The following is a 27,057-nucleotide window of genomic DNA, read 5'->3' on the forward strand; positions in this document are numbered from 1 at the left end:
TCTAAGCCATCCTACACTGGCTCTAGAACCATAGAATTCTCTGCCATGTTACATTTAAATATCACGAGGATTTCCCTTGCTAGACAGAGAATTTATAAAGTATCCAAGCCGATAAGTTCCACAATTAGGTAAAGCCAAGATTTTTTTTTTAAAGGAACTTAAAGTGAGGCTCTCAAATCCATACTAAAACACCTCTCATTTTCAAAAGCGTGGAGCATCCTACAGATTCCATTCATCTCAATGATCTCACTTTACTAGCCTCTAAAAAATGGAATATATCTGAATTTTCTGGTGTGTAATCACCTGCAAGCAGGAAGAAAAACTTCACTGTGTTTAATTATCAGAGGGCTAAAACTAGAAATGGTCTTAAGCTGCATATTTTAGGCCCAGATTTAGGACACATAACTCTGATCTCAACGGGAGCTCAACACTTTTGAAAATCAGGCAGGTGTCTCAATACGTGAAGCCTAACTTCAGGCTATTTTTGAAATCTTGCTAGAAGACTTGCAAAAAGAGGGCCTGATTCTCTTCACATTCACCAGTTTTACATTGACTTCAGTGGAGTTACTTCTGATTCACACTGATGTGAGAAGAGAATCAAATCCAGAATGAGAGAGATGCCTGGAATGGAGTCTTCCAATGTGCACAATAAAATGCATAACTATGGAACTTGATTCTCATTCACTTATACTGTTTTACACCAATGCAACTCCCTTCACTTTAATATTGTTACTCCTGACCTACACTGGTGAAAGGAGAACAGAATCCGTTTCCTAATCCTTATGATGTTCCTTTTTCATCTGTGTATGAAGGGTATTTTGTAGACAAGGCTTTTGTAAATATTTATTTGGGAGGATCTCAGATGATGGGGGATGTGTGTATGTAGACTGGAGTCTACAAGTATTCTGTTCATTATCCTGTAGGGCAGAACCTTTCTGTAGTGGATCCCTGCCATGTGCTGGATTGGTGGATGTGTAGCTCCCATGTCCTACCTTCTCATGCCATGCCCCAGCATGGTTGTCACCCACTTCCTTTCTACCCAGTATCTGTCTTCTGTCCTTATTTGCCTCTGTTCTCTTTTGTTCATTTTTCCTTCTCATTTTTTTGCTTTGTAATTGCTCTTGATTGTTCTCATTTGGTGGATCTCTCTCTCTGAGCCACATTGTGTTTGAAGTAGGGTCATCAACTGGTGGCTCCATAGGCCAGATCACATAGTCTCTTGCAATTTAGCTGAGAGCTATGGGAAAAGAAGAGATACGCCTAGACTAGCAGGCTGCTGTCTAAGCCACCTGCCTTGTAAATATGAGCTGTTCCTGTGGCCAGCTGTGCTAGGGCCCGCTATGGAATAGGCAAACCACCTACTGCTTTTACCTAGAACCACAGCAGCACATTGCTTGGAGGAAGCAGATCCAAGGTAATGCAACTTCTTCCATCCTACACTGCTCTCCTTCTCCACCCTGCTTGCCTCTTGCGCTTCTTGGGGTCTCTCACAATGGGCCCGCCTTATGCTGGGCAGCAGTGCTATAGGGAATTCATTTTATATCATCAGACTATAATTTAATTTAATAATTGGAGATATACCTATCTCCTAGAACTGGAAGGGACCTCAAAAGGTCATTGAGTCCAGCCCCCTGCCTTCACTAGCATGACCAAGTACTGATTTTTGCCCCAGATCCCTAAGTGGCCCCCTCAAGGATTGAACTCTCAGCCCTGGGTTTAGCAGGCCAGTGCTCAAACCACTGAGCTATAACTGCTGTTTATGCCAGATGTTCTAATACATTGCTAACATTTTGGCCAGATTTTTTTTAAATTAAGCACTTTAAAGTACATTTAGCCTCACAGGGTCTTTTTAAAACAACTTGACTGGAATACTTATTTGTGGCATACATTACTATTTGTCCTCGTGGAAAACCTCCCCCACTAGAGGAGTGAAAATATCTTAACATAGTTGCTCATATCACTGTAATAGAAGGGACTTTTTCTTCTGACATGTTTCTACAAAAAACTACTCTAGAATGATGCAGTTTAAAGTAATTCAAGTAGGATTAAATGCCAATTTCCCTGCTCCTCTGCACAGTGAAGTCTCCATTCGCCGCACAATATCACATTCTGAGAAATCAAAAAATGGTCACACTGACACTCACATGAAGTGGGTGACACAAAATAAAAGCTGGGGTAAGATTTTCAAAAGAGCGGCCGCTGCCTTGGCCTAATTGTCCTTCCACTTGAGTCAACAGGAGTTTTATCATTGACACCAGTGTGGGAGCAGAGTTAGGCCAGCACTGAGCACTTTTGAAAATTCAACCCTAGTATTTTTTTTTAAAGAATTATTATTAAACCAACTCCAGGCAAAATAAGTTCTAGCTCTGGAACAATTTACTGGGTTGTGGACATTGAGCCAAAATCTACTGTCAATTATACCAGTGTAAATCCATGATAACATATTTGAGGTCAGTCCAGATTTATTCCAGTGTAATTTAAAAGGTAAGAAGGATGGTTTAAAGGGTAGACCACTTGGGAAGTCACTAAATTTACCACATGCCTCAGTTTCCCAACTGTGAAATGGAAATAATACTTCTGTACCTCACAGGGTTATTGGGAAGATAAAAATCCATTAATGATTGCAAGATGCTCAGATATTATGGTGATGAAGGCTATATAACTACATAGATAGAAGAATTTGGCCTAGTGATATCACAACGGGAATTTTGGACTGATGTTTTTAGTGTCTTTTCCTATATTTGCAAAATAAGCCATGCTGTACAGTGAAAAGTATTCTGATAATTTATCACCCACCTATGTTAGTCTTTAAAAGGGAAACTTATCAAGGTTGGTCCACAAAAAATTTGACTTTCAGTACCTTAAATAATAAACTTATTCATTATCTCCTGCTGAAAATTTTATAGTGATGGTGGCTGAGGAACCCAGGGCTGCAATAGGGAATTATTTGATTTAGCAAACTAGCAGTATGCTCTAGATTTAACTAGAGATGGGCCTGAACCAAAAAATCCTGGTTTTGAATGCTCAAATTTTTGAGGGACTTGAAATCTGATCCAGATTTCAATTTTTAGCTTCTCCCTATCTCTTTAGCAACTTGAACCAAACTCCAAAGCTGGACCACTATGAACGTTGGGGTGTGATATCCATTTCTGCATATATACATAGAAATTTAGGCCCATCTTTAGTTTTAACCCTCTAATAACAAAAGATTGGCGAGTTTTCATTCTTCATTGAATGGGCAAAATCCTGGCTCCATTGAAGTCAATGGCAAAACTCCGATTGTCTTTATGGGGCTAGGATATTACTCTCAAAATCCAGATCTACCCCCCCCTTTTTTTTTTAATAGAAAAGTATTATAGTGAGCTGCATAAGAAATCCAAACCAGCTCTCTACAAAGAGATTTCTTGCAAACTTCACTAAATGGCTACACAAAAGAATAAATTAGAGTACAGAAAGTATAAAACTAAAAATGCACAAAAAAACAAAGTCAAATGTTTTGACCTACCAACCTTGACGTGCCCTTTTAACAGACGTAAATCACAGTAGCATACTCTGCATTATATTATTATGATAAAACAAGTGGGTGCAAATTAGTGGGTAATGTTTCTCACTAAAGGAAAAGATAAACATGGGTTAGACTTTATGGGCTGGACAGTCTTATCTCCATAAAGCTGGTGTAAAACTAGAATAACCCTACCGTAGTTAACTTGATAGACATGTGTGAATACCAAGGAACTCTAAGAGAGATCAAAATATCTGGCTATATCTCATGAAAACTATGGCACTGTATTAAAACCAGATCATCTGCATAGGGTTAGCTGCCACCATTAGAAATAATCAGCCAAATCCTTCCCTGGCTTCTCAATCTATGGGGAACATACATTTTGTGTAACACTTTCCCTGCCACAGGGTTCTCAACAACAAAGAGCAGCATTTCACAGGGAAGGCCAGGGCAAAGTACTGACAAGTGTTCTTTGCTGCTTCTCTGAGCAGGAGCAATATGCATCTCCACCATGTGTCCGCTAGCACTTCCTACAGATGACAGCATATGGGCTAGCCGGCTCCCTAATTCACTAGACATGCCCCCTTGTGCATCAGCAGAGAATATAATAGAACCCTTAGACTTTAAAAATGTGATCTTAAAGTTGTAATGCTAACGAGACATTATTAGAAGCAATGAGCCAGATCCTCAGTTGCGTTGGGACAGCTTTGTGTCACCACTTTCCCTGCACAAAGCTATCCTAAAGCTGGCTTACCTGCCCCTGGGAGTGTCACCCCAGTGTAGGGGGGATCTTTGGGTGATACAGGTACCATAGCTCAGCTCATCCTATGCTCCCTCTCTTCCTGGCTGTCAGCTCAGGGCATGTTGCTGGGGGGAAAGGGGTGTAGCCAGTGTGTCCCTATGCCCCAGTGATCTCTGACTACCATACCAGCACCTTAGGGCCACTGGCAGCTGGTGCAACTTAGAGGAGCCATAGGGCTCCTCTATATTGTGCTGGAGGGGATCAGACCTATTCAGATTAGTTGAGGATCAGGAGAACACAAAGGTGGCCGAAAGCGAACAGCCACTTTTGCACCTCCATCCTGAGCTACACTAAGCGGTCCTCAGAGACAGTTTAGTGTATGGGCCAACATTTTAAATTAATAGCAAGAATGATAGCTGCCTCAGAAGTGACATTTACAATCATGAAAAATGAGGAAGAATAGCTCAGAAAATGAGTAACAGATAAAGGCCAGATAAAATTAGACATTAAATACAATAGGGATTTCAAATATTTTATATATTAACTATGTGGGGCACTGACAACTTGAAACCCCCTCCCCACTCGGAGGCTGACAGCCAACAGGTAATGTACGTAACACAGTGTCTACACAGACACTATGTTGCCCTAAAAACATCGATCTAAGTGCTATGCCTCTCGCGGAGATGGAGTAATTAGGTCATTATAGTGGGAGACGTACATCACTGGGAGCAATGTTGTAGGGTAGATGCTTAAAGAGGTAGGTCATGTAAGCTGCCCTACAATGACCTAACTCTAGTGTAGATCAAGCCTTAGAATTCAGCTTGCTTCTGCAACTTCAATTCTGTCTGGTAACTCTATGCCCCCCAACCTTCATTTTGTTCTCTTCTCTTGTCTGGTACCCTGCCCTGTCCTTGAAAGAGACAAGGAGCTTCAGGAAGAAAAAGGACAGTCTTATGGAGGAAATAGTATCCGAGTCTATATAAATATTGTACCATAATACACACCTGGGGTGGGGGTGGGGGGTGGGGGGCAGAATGAAATTTGTGTGACCAACACTAATTCTGGCATTTCCTAACTTTTTTGAGTGCTTGCTTTTGCAACCTTAATAACATTCTTTTAATGTTTAATACATATGTGTGATGAATATCTATACCAGATCTGATTTGTACACATTTCTGGGCTCTCTCAAGCTACTCAGAATCAAATTGAGAGTGACCTCAAAAATGTATGTTATGTGGATAGTTTAAAGAAGCTTAACACACTAAAGTGGCTTTAGAATTTAAGCCATTTTAAGGAGTTAGCCAGCTTACCCTCTTAAACCACCTTAACATCTTAAAGTGCCTTATTACCCGGATTTATATTTAGAACCTGATCAGTTTTTGAACCTAGTATTTAGTGTCCAACAATTTAAAAAATATTAGGATCTATTTACCTATCATTACCAAATGTGGCTGAAGTGTATGTTATGGCCAAGACACCATGTAATTTTCAATAAGCTGGATCTATATTTTGTAGCCTGGGTTCTGGGGGTTTCTATAACAGCTGATGCAGCACATTGGTAATTCATGGCAGCTTCAGATAAACTAAAAAAATGAGTTTTATATTGAATACAATGTGCAATGAATAAAGCTAGGAGTACAGCATGGCTTGTTTTATTAATATTGATATTACATTTATTTTATTCTGCTCCAAATTTTCAACATTCTGCCATCGACTCTGGTACTCCACCAGGGCGAAAGGCACAGGGGGAGTCGATGGGGGAGCGTCAGCAGTCGACTCACCACAGTGGACACCGCAGTGAGTAGATCTAAGTACGTTGACTTCAGCTACGTTATTCATGTAGCTGAAGTTGCGTAACTTAGATTGATCCCCCCCACAGTGTAGACCAGCAAGACTGTGACCCAGGAACCTGTTGGTGCCAACTGGAAGATTGCACAGAGGTTGCATAAAGTTTTATACGGGTCCCTGCATATAATTCAGTAGCCCACTGGTCATCATAATCATGGCAAAATGTATGTGCAGATAATATTTAAGGAGTTACGTGTCAGTATTGAAAATCATAGGCGCCGAATCCATGGGTGCTCTGGGGCTGGAGCACCCATGGGGAAAAATTGGTGAGTGCTCTGCACTCCTCAGCAGCTCCTCACCCTGCCCCACCACCCCAGCTCACCTCCACCTCCACTCTGCCTCCACCTCCTCCCCTGAGCATGCCGTGTGCTTGCTTTTTCCCCCTAGCTCCCAGTGCTTGCACTATGAAACAGCTGTTTCGTGCAGCAAGCGCTGGGAGGGAGGAGGCGGAATGCGGCACGCTCGGGGAAGAGACAGGGCTGGGGTGGGGATTTGGGGAAGGGGTTGGAATGAGGGCAGGGAAAGGGTGGAGTAAGGCCAGGGCCAGGGGGGCGTGAGCACCCACTGATGCCGGGGAAAGTTAGCGCCTATGCTGAAAATTATGTTCTTAAGCAGGTAACCAGGAGGTGACATGTCTCAGACAGGTTCCTTTCAAATAAGAGGTAACAGATGCTTATCTCTCTGTCTGGTCATGTGTATATTGGGCATTGTATGTCTCACAATGGATGTTTGTTTGCATATGACCCAAATGCTAATCAAGAGATTGCAAAATCTTCCAGAAAGGAAACGTACAGGAAGAAATAAACAACAGGAGGGGACCTGGTTTACAAACAAAGATAATGGATCATTGGAGTATATCTGGAGGTGCAGAGGTACATCCTGGATCCTTCACTGAGGAGGCAAACTAAGGAACAGTCTGAAGGGGAAAATGGGATGAATGGATTGTGCTCAATAGAGCACATTTCTCTCCAGACCTTGGAAATGAACCCAAGATTCCTGAATCTCAACATTCCTCTGATGTCAGCAAATATCTGTGAAACCCACTGGCAAAGTGTGTGTCTGATGCCCCTCTGGTGGGTGGTCCTAACAGAAGATGACCACCTACTGCTGCTATCAGTTACTTCTTTAGTTCAAGTGGCAGAGGTCTGTGTGGTGGATCTAAAGAGTCAACCTGCTGATGATCCGTACAGTAGCCAATATGATTCCACATTATGGATTTTCTGTTCTTTCACTCAGTGTTTTTTAAAACCTAGGGAATTACATTTTAAAAAACCTATACTGAAAGTGTGTTCAGGTTACAAAGTCAAACATTCAAAAGTTAGAAAATGCCAGATTTAAGGTTGCTCATGTAAACTTAATTTGAGCCTCTTGTGTCTATGTATTATGATGTCTTTAATTACATGATCACATACTTTTTTCCCCACAGGACCCTGCCTCATTCCGTGCACAGGTGGGATCCACTCAGGCGATGAATCTGGGTTGTGAAGTGATGGCTTTGGTTTGTAGAACTCCTGCCTCGTTTGTTGCAGAAGCTGGTAAGTGTGTAATGAATAGGCAGGGGACTGCTAGAAAAAGAAAGGAAGGTCTCATGGCTAAGGAAGTTGAATGCCACGCTGAAGAACTGGATTCTATCCCTGCCTCTGCTACAGAGTTCCTATACGATGCTTGGCAAGTCACGACCGAACTTTTCACAAATGGTCATTACTAATGTGTTCCTAATTTTCTGGTGCCCAACTTGAGAAACATAAGGCTGAGCACTCACAGATGCAAATTAAGTAATTGGGAACTGTACTTGGAACATAGTAAGTGTTACAAAATACCAAGTACTCTAAATCCAGGCCCTGCATGTCTCAAATTGGGCATGCAAAACTGGTGAACACTTTTGACATTACTCTCTGTGTCTCAGATTCCCATCTGTAAAATAGAGTTATAATATCACTTTACCTCACAGAGGTGTGGTGAAGATAAATTCATTAATGTTTGTGAAGCACTCAGATATCACAATGATAAATGATGCAGAAAAGCCCATTAAGAAATGAATAATTCTGCCTTCAGAGCAGGGTTTGTATAATGTGCAGGTCCACACATTGAACAATGAGGATAAAACAAAATACTCAGTGAGGACCAACCATCTTGTGCACTGAATGAGGCAGAAGTCCTGCGGAAAAAAATCTCTTTGATGATGTAATTAAAAACTGTATCATAATGCATTCACACAAGGGGCTAAATTAAGGTGGCATGGGTATTTCCTAAATTTTGAATGCTTGACATAGCAACCTTAACATTCCTTTAAAATAATTTGCGTACACACACACATACACACAACTTGACTGGAAGCAGATTTAGGCCAATATTGATTGCTTGCAAAAATCCCACACAATATGCTTATCCAATTCACTCAGTGGGGGGAAAATCACCTCTGGTTTTACTGCCTCTGTGCCATCCACTCCCAGTTAGCACCAATATGAAGGGAAGGTCAGCAGCAGGAAGGGATGTGGCATGCTCTGGTAATCCCTGATCAGTACAATGGCCTGTAGGGGACTATTACAAGCCAGAATTCTTTAGAGCAACTCTGAGGCTGTTCTAATCTATGATGGTGCCAGAGCTAATGTAGGATGACCAAGGTGCAAATCTCTCTTTTGCAGCTCCTTGACTCAGCTGCACCTAGTGCTGAAAAAGATGCAGCTCAGGATTCAGCCAGTTTAGTCAAATGATTTGCAATGATGAAACTGTTACAAATGTTAACATTTAAATCCTTATTACATGTCAGTATTGGACCTTCATAGAGATAAATGAGCCAGCTCATTCCCCTCAGAGTTATTGTTTCAGGTTGTCTGACTACTCATGCAGATAACACTGTATTGGTTTGTGCTCAATTCACACTCGGAGGGCTAGAAGTAAATTTTTTTGTAGGATTCTGAGCACATTTCTTCAGCAATGGGGGTGAGGGTTCTGCAACAAATTTGGTGGCTGTGGAAGACTCAGGGCCCCTGGTTAGGGATCTAAAAAATTCACTATAACTCAAACTACATTTTGAACTTTGCAGGGCACTGAATACATTCAGGACTTTTGTTCATCTGAATTGTGATGTGCCTAGTAATATGAAACTGGCAGAGGCCCCAATTCTCCTATCACCATCTTTCATGGATGAAGGCTCAAATATTCCACAAGGAACATACAGATATGTGCAAACAGGTAATACAAGCATAATTAAGTAAAGTTAATCTCCATCTTAAATTCTGATTGCCTCATGTTTCATTGTGATTAATGGCACAAAGTCAGCTAACAAAATGTTCACTTTTAATACACATTTAGAATGGAAACTCTACTAAAACACTAATTTAGTTTGCTGTGTGCTCTTATTTTTCCTTAAAATATTGATAAACTGTGCATTAATCTGTGGCACTTCTTAGTGACATTCAAAGATGATCCTTTCTTTTCCTTTATACTCAGAGAAATATCGCTTATCACATTTAACCAGGGGAGGTTGCATGAAGAAAGAGGTTAAGGTGAGACAAAGACCATGGCAAAAATATCACCTTTAAGGGGAAACCAGTTGGTTCTTTTAGTCATTTTATTCCATAAAGCATTAAAGAAATGTAACAGCAATTCTTTCTCCTCGATCCCTTCCAAAACTTCCAGTTAGGGAGGCAAGTTAAGGTATTAGTGCCTGATCAAAGGCCAACTAGAGTCAATAGAAAGACTTCCATTGACTTCAACGGGCTGTGGATAATGCTCTTACAGAAGGATCAATTGTCTTACCCTGTATGGAAAATCCAATGCTCCCAATTGCACTGGGTGACATGCTTGTGTTCCATCATCTAAAATATGGTATTCGAGAATGTCATATATGATATGGCCATGTGCCTTCCTAGTAATGCCAAAGGCAGTAGCCCACGTGCAGTGCAACCAATAGTACTGAAAACCTTTCTGTCTTTTAAATATGAAAAGTAGGTGAGCTTCATTTTATGTCTCTAATGCCTCAATGCCACTTCAAGAGAACATGACTGTATTGTAAGACAGACTCCTATTGATATGCATTCATTTATAGTGGATATTTTTGCTTTCTAAATACAGTTTGGATTAAGTGCCTCTTCCCCTGCCCATCCCCTTCCCCTGCCCTCTCCCCTAAAAAACAAAACATCTCCCACCTTCCCATTTCCTCTGTTCAAGACGAGAAATGGTGCTGAACTGTAAATTTCAGAGTTGGATCTGAATTGCCCCAGTATTTATTCAGGGGAGTTCAGGTTGAAGGTTTGATATTAGACCAATCTCTTTTGAGGATGTACTCTTAAACACTTTTCACCCTCCTTCAATTAAGTACTTCACAAAAAGAACACACTTTCAGACTCTATCAAGACCATTAATCACCTCTGGCCAAAGCCTAGCTGATTTCTTTATCTCTGGAAAATAATAGCAATGTGGAAAATAAGACATGTTGGGGCATTTGATATTTAGTCTCCATCTACCTACATTTGCAGTCCTTCTGGTTTTTGGCAAGCTCAAAGCCAGGCCTACATTCACAGGCAACCCCACCTTTGGGCGTCTCCCGGCAGATATGTGCACACCCGTGATCTTTGTTCATACAGTTCATACCCTCTGTAAAGAGAGAAAGAGAGAGAGAAAGAGAGAGAGAAAACACAAGTACTGAAAAAAATCCCATTGCAGATGAACTCTAATCAATTTCACAGGTCCATTGTTCCATTGTCAGCGTAATTCTTATCTTCCATCTGGAGAGTGTCCCATTAGGCAACTGAATGCTATAGCAATAAGGGTTTAAAATCAACATATGAGCACCATAAATTACAAAACAAGCATCCACTGGGATCCATTACACCTACACTTCAGACTTATACATCACATTAATGTGGTTATTTTTGTGACTATATAATTTAAAGTTTTTAGTGACAGATTACATGAGCAGGTAAAGAAACTGCATGGAATTTAAAAAGAGATTAGAACTATCAGAGCCCACTGGAAATTATATGCTTGCAGCCATATGTATTTTGAACATTTAATAGAATTCAAACAATTAATCATTTTTGCCCCTTTCCAAGTTTATAACATTAAAGAATCTACTTTCCAAGAATCTTTCATGTACTATAAAAGCTCAAAGAAAAGAGAATACAGTTTTGCAATAAAATGGAGAGGCTGTGAAATTTACACCACAGACTGAAGTTGTGTGTGTTTACACCTATATAAAGTCATGCACACCATAGAGGATCCAAATCTAGACATCTGAGAATTCTCCCAGCATGGGGAAGACCTAGTAGTATAGCTTCTTTGGGATGGAGGCAGGGTACCAGGGACCAAAGCCAGTGGAGAGGCATAAGAGGTGCTGCAGGACCCTGCACTCCTTATGGATTCCTGGCGCCAGATCCTAATTTTTCATCAGAAGATGGGGGTTGCAAACCCTGCTTCCCAATGGAAGAATGCAGAGGAAATTCAGAAAGGTCAATTCCATGGAGTTTCCTGGCTCATAGGTGGTTATCTGAACTGAATGACTGAACCCACTGCTTTTTGTTGTTGTTGTTGTTGTTGTTGTCTGTCAATGTTTCTGAAATTCTCAGAGAGCTATTTTTCAAGTGGTGAATCCACTAAGAATTATATTTATGCATTTTATATTTAGTTTTATGCATGGATATTTCTCTTTGGTTTGTTTTTTTTTATAATATAAATCTCCTTTCATTCTCTTTCTTTGCCAGAAATGTAGTCATTCCCCAGCAAGCCTGGGGAATGCTTAAGAGCCAGGGGACAGTATGGATCAGCTTTCTTTTTATCATCCTAAGAGCCAAGCGTGCTTTCAACGGGACTTGTGCTTCTCAGGGCTTATCTTCACTTTGAAGTTAACTTGAGTCCCATCCACACACAAATATCCTTAACCTGCATGTGCTGATGCTTTTAATTCAAGGTGACCAGCCTTTCACGGGGCACCGGCTAAACCTCAAGTGAGCACAGCTTGTCAGCTGCTCACCCAATCACTCTAGTGTGGATCTAAGCTACCACCACTCAAGTGCTGCTAGTCCTCCAATGCCTTCCCACAATCCCCCCCTCCACACACACGCCCAGAAAGGACAGACAAGTCCTCCCATGTCTTTTAAAGCCACAAACGTTGTAACCTTTATGATTCTAAAACCTTTCTAAGATACAAAATAACTTGTACTGGAACATGCATACCCCTGGAGAGTATAATGTATGGACGCTCCCTGGATTACACAAGACCTGACTTACGCAAATTCGCATTTATGGAAAAAGTTCCATAAGCCAGAAATAGGATTTTCGAGTTGAGGAAATTTTTGTATAACATGCGGTTATACGTTTCCGACTTACGCAAAATTCGAGTTACGCAAGGCTTTCCAGAACGGAACAATTGCGTAAGTCGGGGGGCATCTGTATGCTGTACTGTACTGCAGTTACATATAGTCACATGCAAACAGAAAGTGAATAAAACATCATAAAGGCACGGTTGTTTTTTTGAATGAGCAGATATAAAAAACTGGGAACGGCCTTGCTGAAGTGTTTGAGGCAATTTATAATCTCTTTCCCCCCACACTTCCCCGACAAAGGATTTCAGACACAATGTGTTTGACAAACTGCATTCCTGCACATTACCCTCTGGTCAGAAAAGGATCTAGGAAAGATAACACATGCCTGATTGAGTCACTCTGCTAAGGAAATGAGGAGGAATTAGACAGATGACAGTAGATATTTAATGGCACAGAAGCCTAATGAAGCAAGTGATTATCAGTATTTGCTCTAAGTTACTGAATATCCGCCATTGTTAAAAATCACTTTGAGATGAGCTGAATTGTATATTGCTGTGAATGTAGAGGAAAATCTAAGATTAGGATTAATTGGAATTTTGGGAACAAACTGAGATTCAAGGGAGAATTTTATCCAAGTATTAGTGTATATTACAAGAACATTCCAGGTAATTCACTGCATATGAGTGGTTTGTGAACCATTGGAGATATATGAAGCATTTGCTGGATTTTTGCAGAGCTAACTGTTCACATGGCTCTTTTAGTTTATGTAGTTAAATCATACCGAACAAAGCTAAAAATAAACAAATTTTAGGAAAGTATTTAGTGTATCAGTTAGTTGCCACTGGGATGTGTGGTTGCAAATAGCAGGGAAGTTTGTCCAGGCAATTGATCCATGAGTTACTCTCTTCACTAAGATGTGGTCCAAGTTATGGAAAAGGTTTGAACTAATAATATATTAATCACTTTCCAAATATTATGTTTCCATATAGAAAGTGAATGGTATGTGCCATCAATGGGAGATAAGTTGGCCCATATGGCCATCTCTCTATTACATTGTGATGTTCAACAAAGGTTGAGATCCCCACCACAGGAACTATATTTTTGTGTTGGATTTAAAGTTTAGCAGCCACCTGACCTGCAGATTTTATTTATATTTAAGGGCCAGATTGGGAGAGGTTCTGGCTCACTGCACAAGGACAGGGAAGAAGCCACCCTCACCTTAGTGAGCTCTGTAAGGATTCTTGGGAGCAGGCACATTGTTAGCTCTGACTTCCCTGGACAACCAGAGAACAGGATGCCCAAAAAAGGAGGAGGAGGAGCAGCAAGAAGGTGAGGTCTTGATTCCAGCCACTCCTCTGCACTGGTCTGTATGCATCCTAATGGATGAAATGGATTGCTCCTCCTCACACACAAAGAGCAGCACTGGCAGGGATCGTGCTGACCTCCTCTGCACCACCTCCTACATCAAGCTATAGAACAGATGCCACAATATAGCCCTATGACTTTAGTTTAAGAGACAGAAACAAACAGGAAATTAGTCATTAAGGAGCAAATCATGATCCCAATGAAGTCAAATGGGAGTTTGCCATTGAATTTAATAAGGCCAAGATTTTATCCTTAATCATCGTAGGCCAAATTGAAGTCAGTGGAAGTGCACTAGCATAAATGAGATCACAGTATGGCCTGATGTGTTGCTGCTTACTACAACTGAAAAATATACTGTAGAAAGCTGGAAGGAATAGAGATAGGAAATACCAAGTTAATCCTTCTAGTCCATTTCCTAGCCAATGCAGAATTATACCTGCAGTAGTTTTTCTCTAGTGTTTTCTCCAGTCCAGTTTTAAATATCAAAAACAACCAGTGGAGCTTTCACTGCTTCCCAACACATTTGCTTTTTCCTTTCTTATATGCAACTTCTCCACTCTGGTTTTGATCATGAGAAGCTGCTTCTTGCTGCTTTTGTTGATTTTTGCAGTGATTTGTGTGTACCAGCTTCCAGAATTTATGAGATCACAGGTCAACTGAAAGATCACAGTTCACAAGTCAAGTGAAAGACTAAATGCAGATGAAAGAGAATAGTCTGCACACCAAAAAGGCTTCACTTTATGCTCCTAACACTAAAATGTCCCAATACTGAAAGGTTCTAGACTTTTTCCTGTCACTTGTAAAATAAAGGAATACCTTATTTTCATGTGTGTGTCTTTTTATTCAATATAGCTAATAAATAACTCTACCTGCTATCTGCCTACAAAATTTATTACAGGGTCATTATTTTTCCTGTAAAAGAAACAAACACCTTTTAGTAGAGTGATATACTGCATTAATAAGTAAAATCAACTACATGTGCCCTTCTTCTGAAGTTTATATACATAAGGTAAATTCAGAAAAGTAACGAGACATGACCATGACCAATGATGGCTTCTACAAATTTCAACAAGAATTTCAGGGCAAATGTGCTGCTGGCAATGAAAACAGGATCTCCCAATCAACATCTCTGATTCTAGGAAGTTCCATTATTCCATGCAAGTATGTAATTAGGGGACTGGAACATAAATGTGGAACCTGTACTTTTTGGCAATGTTGGTGGGTAGCAGAATACTGCTATTGGTGGAAAAATATTGTAATTTAATTTTAAATGTATCTGTTGTTAGTATTTTAATCCTGACCTGAGACACCATCGCTATCGCATTTCTAGATTTTACCTGACTTTCAATCATGTCCCTTTGTTTCTGTAGTGTGATGGAGGTTGTGATATGAGCTAGAACCTAAACAAACACTACCATACTCATTTATGTGTCTGAGACAGAAAAGATTTGGATTTGGGCCTAGACATGAGAGGCTAGTGTGTTAATCCACACTGCAATTTAAGATATGTCTACACAACAATTCAACATCCGCGGTTGGCCCAGGTCAGCTGGCTTGGGCTCAGAGTGCTCTGGCTGCAGTGCAGTAAAATTGTTGTGCTGATGTTCGGGCTCAGCTGGAGCCTGAGCTCTGGGACCCCAGAAGGAGGGAGGGTCCCACAGCCTGGGCTCCAACCCAAGCCCAAACATCTACCTGATTCTAATGACCAGGGCCAGCTGCAGCCCACACTGCAGGTCTCGTATTCGTGTGTAGACACACACTTAGGCCTGGTCTACACTAGGACTTTAATTCGAATTTAGCAGCGTTAATTCAAATTAACCGTGCACCCGTCCACACCAGGAAGCCATTTAGTTCGACCTAGAGGGCTCTTTAGTTCGAATTCGGTACTCCACCCCGACGAGGGGAGTAGTGCTAAATTCGACATGGCTATGTCGAATTAGGCTAGGTGTGGATGCAAATCGAACTTACTAGCTCCGGGAGCTATCCCACAGTGCACCACTCTGTTGACGCTCTGGACAGCAGTCCAAGCTTGGATTCTCTGACCAGCCACACAGGAAACGACCCGGGAAAATTTGAATTCCTTTTCCTGTCTGGGCACTTTGAATCTCATGTCCTGGTTGGACATCGGGGCGAGCTCAGCAGCACCTGCAATGATGCAGAGCTCTCCAGCAGAGGAGTCCATGCAATCCCAGAATAGAAAGAGGTCCCCAGCATGGACAGACCGTGAAGTCCTGGATCTGATCGCTGTGTGGGGCGATGAGTCTGTGCTTTCGGAGCTGCGCTCCAACAAACGGAATGCAAAGACCTACAAGAAGGTCTCCAAAGCCATGGCACTCAGAGGATACAGCCGGGATATAACGCAGTGCCGCGTGAAAATCAAGGACCTGAGACAAGGCTACCAAAAAGTCAGAGCGGCAAACGGTCGCTCTGGAGCACAGCCCCAGACCTGCCGCTTCTACGAGGCACTGCATGCCATTCTAGGTGGGTCTGCCACCACTGCCCCACCAGTGACCGTGGACTCTGAGTATGGGATAGTGTCGAGGGGCAGTTCCTCAGCGATGTTCGCCGATGGGGAAGATGAGGAAGGGTTTGTGGAGGACGACGCAGGCGACAGCGCTTACAATACCGCTTTCCCCGACAGCCAGGATCTCTTCATCACCCTCACAGAGATCCCCTACCAACCCTCCCCGGCCGTTAACCCGGACTCAGAATCAGGGGAAGGATCAGTCAGTAAGTGCTATAAACATGGAAACATTTATTTTTTAAAAAACAGGAATAAAAAATATGTAAAAACTATATAAAACCTTTTGCTTAAAAAACTATATAAAGAGAAGGTCCACACAGATAGGGATGGAACAGAAATCCTCCTGGGACAGTTCCACGAAGCTCTCGGAGAGCAGCTCGAAAAGTCTCCGCAGGAGGTTCCTGGGGAGAGGTGCCTTATTTGGTGCTCCGTGGAAGCACACTCTTCCGCACCAGGCCATCCTAATGTACAGCGGAATCATTGCCTCCACCAGCATTGCAGCGTACGGTCCTGGTCTGTGCAGGGATTCGAGCAGCATCCGCTCTCTCTCTCTCCGAGTGACCCACCTCAGGCTAATCTCGTTCGGCGACTGCTGCATCTAATTAGGGCAATTAGTGTACTGTTACTATTGTGAATGCTTGACTTTTACTTTGCATAGCAATGACCTTCGCTTAACAGCCACGTGTTGGAGGCCACAGAGGAAAAGCATACAGTGATCTTTCCCGTGCACAGCCGCGAGGGGCTGGAACAGGGTCAGACTTTATGCTTTACAGATTGCCTTCAGCAGGAGGGCACAGCTATCCATTAACTGTTAAGCAGCCTATAGTGTAGTGCTTACCAGGCCTGGCTGCTACACGGATTCAGCTGTACCGCCCCGCTTGTCCGATCTCCTGTGCAAGACCGCAGCCAATGAAAGCGTATTCCGAAATCTCGAACTTGTCCTGAGAGCTCGTGAGACTAGGTGCCCTGTATGGTCTTGTTCACAGAAACTGACTAGACTGTGTTCAGTGTTCGCAAACATGTATCTTTTCAAGGAAATCACTTCCTTTTTCCCATCACACAGCTGCGGCTGTTTCACGAACTGCCCCGGCATCCCCCTCACAGAGGCTGGCGCAGATTAGGCGGCGAAAGAAAAAGACTAGGGACGACATGTTCTCGGAACTGATGGCTTGCTCCAGAGCCGAGGCGGCTGAGCAGAGACAGTGGAGGGAGACCCTATGTCAGCAGCAGCGCTCACACAGCGAACGGGAGGACAGGTGGCGGCAGGAAGACCAGCAGGCGACTCAAACGCTGCTTGGGCTAATGAGGGAACAAACGGACACACTCCGGCGCCTTGTAGATGTTCTGCAGGACCGCAGGCAGGAGCAGAGAGCCCCCCTGAACTATATCTGCAACCGCCTTCCCCCGCCACAAAGTCCTGTCCCCCCCGCACCCAAAATCACAAGAAGGAGGGGTGCTAGGGGCCGTGAAAACTGTCACTCCACCCCAGCAGAGCGCTCATGTACCAAACAGCTCTCATTCCCTAAAGTGTGAGAAGTGCTTCCCTTCCTGGATCACCCAGTCCCAAATCCAAGTTTCATCCCCCCACTGAGTAGTTGAGTATTAAAAGTAGTTTGTTATTATTCACTGTTTCCGTCACGTTTTCCTTGTCAGAAGACTTTGTGTGAAGGGGGGGGGAGGGGTTTTTAATTGCATAGGACAGCCTCCATTACCAGGGTACAGACTTGGGGGCAGGATCAACAGCAGGATACACACAGACTGCAGTCACTAGGCACTAGGGTCATTCTGTGAGGTGAATGCTGCCCCGGGTCAGTCTGTGAGGTGTATGCTGCCCCAGGGTCCTAGCGCCTGACATCCACAAATGGCAAGGCAGGCTGTCCTTACCATGCCCTTCCCCCCTAGCCACGAGCCTCTCCGATGCCCTGAGCCCCAGCAAGAGCCCTCATCCACGGACACATACTCACCCTTTCCACACACCCCTCACCCCTTCCTACGCCCCAACCCCCAGTCCAGAGCCTGCATCCAAACTCCGTCCCAAAGACGGCACCCCTCACCCCTTCCTGCAAACCCACCCCTTCCTGCACACCCACCTGCAACCGTCCTCCCCCCAGAGACCGCTGTAGGAGCAGGAGCCTGTCATTCCTCTAGTGTAGAAGCGGTCTGGACATCAGTGCACACCGTACCCACCACAGTCCGCATCCATGTTTCAACCCTTGAACAGGAATTCATAATTAAAGAAAACTTTATTAATAATCAGTGTTCCATTAAAGTTATTTTAAAACGTGTGTTGGAAGTGGGGAAACCTGGAGAACGGGTATATGTAACCGCAGATCGAAGTCAACAGTCACTGAAACAGGCTCAGGTTCAGCTTCTCTGTAAATCAACTGGAGAGTCATAGGTTACCCTGCTCTCCGAGGAACCTATCTTTCAAAGCCTCCCGGATGCACAGCGCTTCCTGCTGGGATCTTCTATCGGCACGGCTGTCTGGCTGAGCGTAATCAGCAGCCAGGCGATTGGCCTCAACCTCCCATCCAGCCATAAAGGTCTCGCCCTTGCTCTCACAGAGATTGTGGAGCACACAGCAAGCAGCAATAACAACGGGGGTATTTTTTTCGCTGAGGTCCGAGCGAGTCAGTAAGCTCCGCCATCTCCCCTTGAGACGTCCGAAAGCACACTCCACCACCATTCTGCACTTGCTCAGCCGGTAGTTGAAGAGCTCCTTGTCACTGTCCAAGGCGCCTGTATAGGGCTTCATGAGCCAGGGCATTAGCAGGTAGGCTGGGTCCCCGAGGATCACTGTAGGCATCTGCACATCCCCAACCGTTATTTTGTGGTCCGGGAAGAAACTACCTGCCTGGAGGCGTTTAAACAGACCAGAGTTCCTGAACACACGCGCGTCATGAACCTTGCCCGGCCACCCCACGTAGATGTTGGTAAAACGTCCCCTATGGTCCACCAGTGCTTGCAGCACCATAGAAAAGTAGCCCTTTCGGTTAATGTACTCGCTGGCCTGGTGGGCCGGTCCCAGGATAGGGATGTGAGTCCCATCTATAGCCCCACCGCAGTTTGGGAATCCCATCGCGCCGAAGCCATCTATGACGACCTGGACGTTTCCCAGGGTCACCACCTTTGAGAACAGTTGCTCAATGATTGCGTGGGCTACTTGAATCACAGCAAGCCCTACGGTAGATTTGCCCACGCCAAAGTGGTTCGCTACTGACCGGTAGCTGTCTGGCGTTGCAAGTTTCCAGAGGGCTATGGCCACTCGCTTCTGCACAGTCAGGGCTGCTCGCATCCGGGTGTCCTGGCGCTTCAGGGCAGGGGACAGCAAGTCACAGAGTTCAAGGAAAGTGCCCTTACGCATCCTGAAGTTTCGCAGCCACTGTGATTCATCCCAGACCTGCAGCACTATGCGGTCCCACCAGTCCGTGCTTGTTTCCCGGGCCCAGAATCGCCGTTCCACACCATGAACTTGACCCATTGCCACCATGATCTCCACTGCGCGGCGTACCCTGCTTTGTGAGAGGTCTGCGCCACTCTGTGACTTCCTGTCCTCACTGCGCTGACGGAGCCTCCTCGCCCGATTTCTCAGCAGCTGACTGTGGAAGAGGTGGACGATAAGGTGCGAGGAGTTGACAACGGCCATAAGTGCAGCGATGATCGCAGCGGGCTCCATGCTCGCAGTGCTGTGGCATCCGAGCTGTAACCGACCAGAGAAGGGCGCGAACAGATTTCCCGCCGGCGCTTTCACGGAGAGAGGGCGGGAGTGACGGTTCAATAATGACAGTTACCCAAAACCACCCTCGACACATTTTTCCCCCCAGCATGCATTGGGGGGAAATCCCAGGATTCCAATGGGCAGCGGGGAGTGCGGGAACTGTGGGATAGCTTCCCACAGTGCACCGCTTCCAAAGTCGACACTGGCCCCGTTACTGTGGACTCTCACAGTCGAACTAGTGTATTTAGTGTGGATACACAACTTCGACTTCATAAGGTCGATTCCACAAATTCGAATTAAGTTGATTCGAAATAGTCTTGTAGTGTAGACGTACCCTTAGTTATCACAGATCTCTTAACATCACTATTGCACAAAATGTAAGGCTGATACAATGACCTTTCCATTGTACTACCCTACAAAAATATTGTTAGGTCACTGGCCTTGAAAATGACTAAACCAGGCTCACTGTGACACTCATGTACTGGTCAACTTATTTTCATTCCCACTCCCTCTTCTTCTTCCTTGCCACTTCCCTACTCGGGTCAGTGACTCTTCCAAAACTTGTGATTGTACACCAGGATATCATGCAGATTGGTCTCTCTGAGGTCCACTGGTGTAAAAAGGTCTTTGGTCTCTCCCTTGTGATCTTCCATCCACAATAGTGCAAGAGCCTCCTACCAGTATAGCTCTTTGGATATGCCTGGATGAATGCAGCCTTCCTGTTAACCAACTTATTAAAGGAGTTCTGGAATGGTTTCACTTCATATTTCATCCTGTATATTCTCAGTTGTGTGTCTACTAACTCCATGGTTTCACCTACTCAGTTATTTTTTGTATACTGCTTTTCTTTATTCCTAGATAAATCATTCCCATTCAAACACCGACAGTTGCTTTTTAAAATTCTGCCATAAGAAAGACTGCACAGAATATTAACTATAATGCAATATCCTGTTCCACTGTAAAGTAGACTCTCAGGGTCAATGGGCTTGCATGTAATTGTTGGAATCGAATAATCTAAGCATCTTTCTCTTTTTGTCTAACTAAATTTAGTACCAAGAAAGAAAAAAACCTCAATCATGCATTATTTTAAAGTTACATCCATAAATAGCGGTTACAAACAAGTTACATACATGAGTAGTATGTGTTATAGGAGGTTATAAGCACAACAGTACGAGATCTTGAAGACGGGTATAAGACAGGATTATAAGCAATCATTGGTCCATTGGACTTTGTAACAATCTATAGCAGTTGACTAACCATGTATTAAAATATCTATTAATAATTTATTACCCACTAGAAGCTACTTATAAATGTATCCTTAATATAAAGTATAACCAAAAACATCATGGCACTAATACTGGGTGACATTTTATTTTACTTTATTTATTTATTTGCTACTTGTTTCCCGGTTATCCCATTTGATGTTGGTAATGACCTCAGTCTGGGCAGGGGATCCATGAGTTGCTGGCTTTGAAATGGTTAATAATGACAATTAGTAGGTTTAGAAGATTGATAATTTATTGATAAGAGGTTTGCTGAAAAAAAAGTTACCCAGTTTTGGCTTTCTGGTTAGGATCAAGTATTTTGTATCTGTTTAATACCTGATACTTCATGGCTCTGATAGGAACTAGGGGCCAGATCCATACTAGGCATCTGAAGCACCACTGCAATCCACAAAATCCCCGCTCGGCTGACGCTGAACCTGTTGGTGCCTAAACTCACTAACTGCACCCAAATTTTTGCAGCAAAATTTCCCTAGGTGCCTAAGTTTCTGTCTCTGGGTATGCACATTGTTGCCTCAGGCCGGTGTCCCACTTCTATGTCCTGCCTATGCTTCAGCTTTCACATCAGCTGAAGATAAGCGCTTCTCTGTCTATCTTGGCTGTGGGGCCTGATCTGATAGGTGTGCTAAGAACATGCCTAACTCTACACAAAATGGCCGGGTGGGTTGGGAGCCTCCCTTATAACCTTTAGCTCAGTGGTTAAAGCACTCAGCCAGGATGTGGAAAACCCCAATTCAACTTCCCCCTTTGCCTGATGAGAAGAGGTCTTCCACTGTTCAAGTGAATGCTGTAGCCACTGGACTCCGGGATATTCTGATGTTGGTCCCCCTGAATCTTTCCTGTTGAAGCCATTCCACTTTAATTATGTAGCAATTGGGCCAGAGACCAAGTGAGAATCATGCTATAGTCCAGTGACTAGGGCACTCACCTGAGAGGAAAGAAACTCCTCTTTTTGAATCCTTTTTTCATATCAGGCAGCAGGGGAAATTGAACTGGATCTCATATCCTGGATGAGGAACCCTAATCACTGGGCTAAAGGAGATAAGGGAGGCAGCCTCCTCCATTGTGTGTGGGTAGGCAGGCACCTAGGCGTTCTCACAAGGAACAGCTTAAGTGCCTAAGCTGCCTGATTCTAGGAGAGGGAGTCCTAGCTGTGAATTGCTAGTAGAGACAGGTGCCTCCCTGTAGCCCAGATTTAGATATCATACACACCTCTTGTCAGCATCTTAAACTGGCTAGTTTAGGCAGCGAGCTGCCTAGTGAGCTGGCTTTTGTGAATCGCATTCTCAGGCACTTGTCTCTTCCCATTCATTGTGTAGATAGCCTTAGTGCCTAACTCAGGCTTTTGTGGATCACAGTGATTTTCAAGGTACCTAAAAGTTAGGTGTCCCTTTGTGTATCCAGATCTAGATCTTTCTCTCACCTATTACCTTTGTGACCTATTAGGTTTTTACTCCTATATTCCTAAATATTAGATGGTGTTCAAAACAAAAACGTTTCTAAAAAGCTTATCATTCCTGGTTAGTTTTCCAATGAGGAGTACCAGAAGGGAGTGGGCAGGGAGGATGGTGGTGGTGGTGGGAGGTCTACACATATCATGAACACCCTGAAATAATAAAGTTCCTGGAGTTGGGGGAACAAACCAAATTAAACCAGGAACACTGACTAGTGAGAATATTTTTCAAGAAAACTTGTCATGCAGACTCCTACATCATGTGTGGAAAATATGCTCACATGAGCATAAAGAAGCAGAACAAATAATTGAATATACAAAATACACAGCTGCAGGTCCAAAGTGGTTAACGGAATATGGATCTGTTTATCTATGTTGTGAATTTAATTGCTTTTTGGGGGGACCCAACTGACCATCCACACCTCCATGCACCTGTTTGGCATGTTCAACTCAAGCACCTATTTTTGAAAAATTGTCCTTAATATTTTCAACATGAAAATGATGCCCTGAAACAAAACCACCAACCAACCAAACAATAAAATGTCAAAAGACCTATGGTGAAATCCTGTTCCTATTGAAGTCGATGGCAAAACTCCCATTGATTTCAATGGGGCCTGCATGTCATCCCTGATATTTGAGCTATGTAATTTGTTCAGCTCTCCTGGACCCTTCCTTCCCATTTATAAGGGCTTGATTTTGATGGGTGAAGAGCATCTGCAAATCCCATTGTTATCAATGGGAGCCTTGAGTGCTCTCATCACAAACAAGGATCGAGCCCTGCATGAGGAAACAAAGGATTGCTTGTTTGGCAGAAAAGAACAAAGGAGGAAACTAGTTGACTACGTAGGGCCAGCTGACTTCCATTTGATGATCATGACATGATGGGCAATACATCAGGCATAATACAGCCATTTATGAACAGATCAATAGAACTAAATGAGAAATCTTGTGTCAGTACGCTAAGAACTATTTAACTATTTCATGCTCTGATATTTTCTTGCATTGTTAGTCAAATCAGTGTGTTCATTTTCCTTCAAGATTCTCTGAATAAGTTAACTGGTTCAATCTAAAGCTTTTAAAAAAGCTCTACTTGGTTCAGTCAATATATCTACTCAGTTGCAAGGTTTAAAAAAATTACAGAGCAAATGGACTTAAGGAAATACAATCCATCACTACAAAGTATAAGTCCTGGACATCATTCAGGAAAAAAAATGGCTTGTACATTACAAAACAAACTTGTACAAGTTTGTTTAGCAATTACATGTTTAGAAATAAAACATGTTTAGGGTCATCTTCTTCGGCAGACAAGATTGTGGTCTTATGCTTGAAAGCATGTTCCTGATCTGAGCAGCAGCCAGAAAAACCATATCTGTCAGCAAGCCATGAAGACTGGTTCTGTCTCAAGATTTAAAAATAGGCATGTATCAAAAAATACAACTTCATCTTGTCAGCACAAAAGGCAAAGATTTGCAATTCTGCAAAAGTACTGTAGCTTGGGGGGAGGGGAAGATAAAATACAATGTTAAGGATCTGAGAATTATAAGAGTGACTGAACAAATCCCATTCCGCAGAAAAACAGGCAGGGAAAGGAAACAGGTTCATATCCTCCCACCTAACTGAAGGTGACCGTCTTGGGGATCAAGGCTACAGGTTAGCAATGTCTGGCTGCACAGGTTCCAATTCAAGCCAATTCAGTAGTGACTGAATGTTATCACCGGGTGATGGCTGTTTGGCAATCTCAGACCAGTTCTCACATTGCAATACTGGTAGCAGTTGGTGCCAACTGACAGCCTTGTCAGCAGTCTTAGTAGAGAGACCTAGTACTGAATGACCCTCTCACACATAGATGTAGTCTATCCAGAGGCAAATTTAGCATGGCAGTGCAGGGAAGCTAGGACTGATGCTGCCAACACTATACCTATTCTGTGAATAAACAGCTGAGTCTCTGGGGCTGCCTATTTGGCACCTTCCAGGAGCACTAGGCTCACATAAAGAGATTTAAAATAAAATATGAAACAAACCCCAGAACTACTGACTGGCTTACTCTACTCTTGTTTAATTTTTAGATTGCAACTTGGTGACCGCTCCTGAGATGTGATAGCAAGGAGACAGAAATGTTTTACAGGTTATGCACTGTGGGGATTCATTGCTATGTTACTCCACACAAAGCTGGGCTGTAAAGAGAAGAGGCCCAGAATGGGAGAGAAGAATGGCTGTGGGGGAGGAATCTAGTTTCTATGTTTGAAAATTCCCCACCCAACTCCTGAAGCACCAATGCCTTGGAATATGGTCATGTGGCTCCCTACAGTCCTGTTGCCTTGGCTTCTCAGGGCATGGCTACACTTGCAGATGTAGAGCGCTGTGAGTTAAACCCGCCTTCAGAGAGCACAGTAGGGAAAGCATTGCAGTCTGTCCACACTGACAGCTGCAAGTGCACTGGTGTGCCCACATTTGTGGCACTTGCAGTGGCATTGGGAGCAGTGCATTATGGCACTGTGGCTTGTGGGAAGGAAGTGTGGAGTGCGGGGCATTCTGGGTCCTGTCCCAATGCCCCGGGATGCATCAGTTTGCATCCCAGCATTCCCTTTGCTTCTGTCCACATTTGGCACCATCTTTCAATGTTTTTTGTATTGCACGCTCTGTCTTCCCTTTCGGTTTGCGGGAATGGAGCCCAAACAGCTGAGGAGTATGCTGATGAGTCTCGCCAGCATGTCACATTTGGCAGTCGAGTTATTCCTTATTATCCAAAGTGACAGTGAGAGCTCCGACGATATCGACTTGAGTAATGCATATGACACGAGTTTGCTTGTGGCATTCACGGACATGCTCACCACCGTGAAACACCGCTTCTGGGCTTGGGAAACAAGCACTGAGTGGTGGGATCACATCGTCATGCAAGTCAGGGATGATGAGCAATGGCTGCAGAACTTTTGGATGAGAAAAGCCACTTTCATGGGACTGTGAGAGGATCTCGCACCCACCCTGGGGTACAAGGACACGAGACTGAGAGCTGCCCTGACAGTGGAGAAGCGGGTGGCTATTGCAATCTGGAAGCTGGCAATTCCAGACAGCTACCGATCGGTCGCTAACCAGTTTGGAGTGGGAAAGTCGACCGTTGGAATCGTGTTAATGCAAGTTTGCAGGGCCATTAATCGCATCCTGCTCAGAAGAACTGTGACTCTGGGTAACGTGCATGGCATTGTGGCTGGCTTTGCACAAATGGGTTTCCCTAACTGCGGAGGGGCGATAGATGGGACACACACTCCATTTCTGGCACCAGCCCACCTAGCCTCTGAGTATGTTAATCGGAAGGGGTATTTCTCAATGGTTCTCCAGGTGCTTGTGGATCACTGTGGGTGTTTCATTGACATTAATGCAGGCTGGCCCAGAAAGGGCATCTTTCGGAACACTGGCCTGTTCAGGAAGCTACAAGCTGAGACTTTTTTCCCAGACCAGAAGATCACCATGGGGAAGTCGTAATACCCATTGTGATGCTTGGAGACCCCGCTTACCCTTTAATGCCATGGCTCATGAAACCCTACACAGGGAGCCTTGACAGCAGCAAGGAGCGGTTCAACAACAGGTTGAGCCGGTGCAGAATGACTGTGGGGTGTGCTTTTAGCTGTTTAAAGGGCTGCTAGTGCTCTCTGTATGGGAAGCTGGACCTGGCCGATGACGGCATCCCTGCGGTTATATCTGCGTGCTGTATCCTCCATAACATTTGTGTAGGGAAGGGTGAAAGATTCACTCAGGCATGGGACTTGGAGGTTCAACACCTAGAGGCTGAATTTGAACAGCATAGAGCAGGGATATTAGAGGGGCCCAGTGCAGGGCTGCAAGGATTAGGGATGCCTTGAGGGAGCAATCTGAGGCTGAAAGCCACCAGTAACGTCTGGTGCCCTGCATGGGAGTGAAGTGCAGTGGTTCCAATGTTAGTAAGAATCTATTTGCTACGCTGACTTTCGGTGTCTGTTTCTTTCCTGAGATAAGGTATCTTTTACTTTATGCAATAATAAAGAATGTTTTCAAAGCCAAAAAATCCATTTATTGAAGAGATACAACTGCTTGGGAAACAAAAAGTGCAAGGGGGTGGGGAATGGTACAATCACAGATTTGCGTATGTCCTGTTCTCATACTCAGCCTTCCTGTCTGGAGTGCTGTGCAATGAGTGCTATACCTCAGGATGGCTATAGTGCATGGTGATGGGGGTTGAGTGCAGTGGGTAGGGGTTATCGTTTTCAGGGTTGGGTGGTGAAGCTACAGGTGTTGGAGGCAGCTTGTGGCGGTAAGAACCCAGATGTTGAGAAAAGTGGGTTGGAGGTGACATGAGGGCACAAGGGAAAGCGTTTTGGGACA

General features: G+C 43.8%; 1 protein-coding gene across 8 annotated transcripts in view; it reads right to left on the minus strand.

Annotated features, from left to right (window-relative positions):
* SCUBE1 (signal peptide, CUB domain and EGF like domain containing 1) overlaps positions 1-27,057 on the minus strand; it is a 328,071-nt gene that overhangs the window by 139,911 nt on the left and 161,103 nt on the right. For 5 of the 8 annotated variants that reach the window (XM_045000210.1, XM_045000189.1, XM_045000188.1 and 2 more), the window contains one exon: positions 10,566-10,691. The exons of 2 other annotated variants lie outside the window; for them this stretch is intronic. In XM_045000210.1, coding sequence (XP_044856145.1) covers positions 10,566-10,691 — 126 coding nt within the window. The remainder of the gene's footprint in view (positions 1-10,565; positions 10,692-27,057) is intronic. One more of the 8 variants, XM_045000200.1, reaches the window with a different exon arrangement.

Source organism: Mauremys mutica, chromosome 1 (genome assembly GCF_020497125.1).
Source record: "Mauremys mutica isolate MM-2020 ecotype Southern chromosome 1, ASM2049712v1, whole genome shotgun sequence".
In the NCBI taxonomy this organism is placed as follows: Eukaryota; Metazoa; Chordata; order Testudines; family Geoemydidae; genus Mauremys; species Mauremys mutica.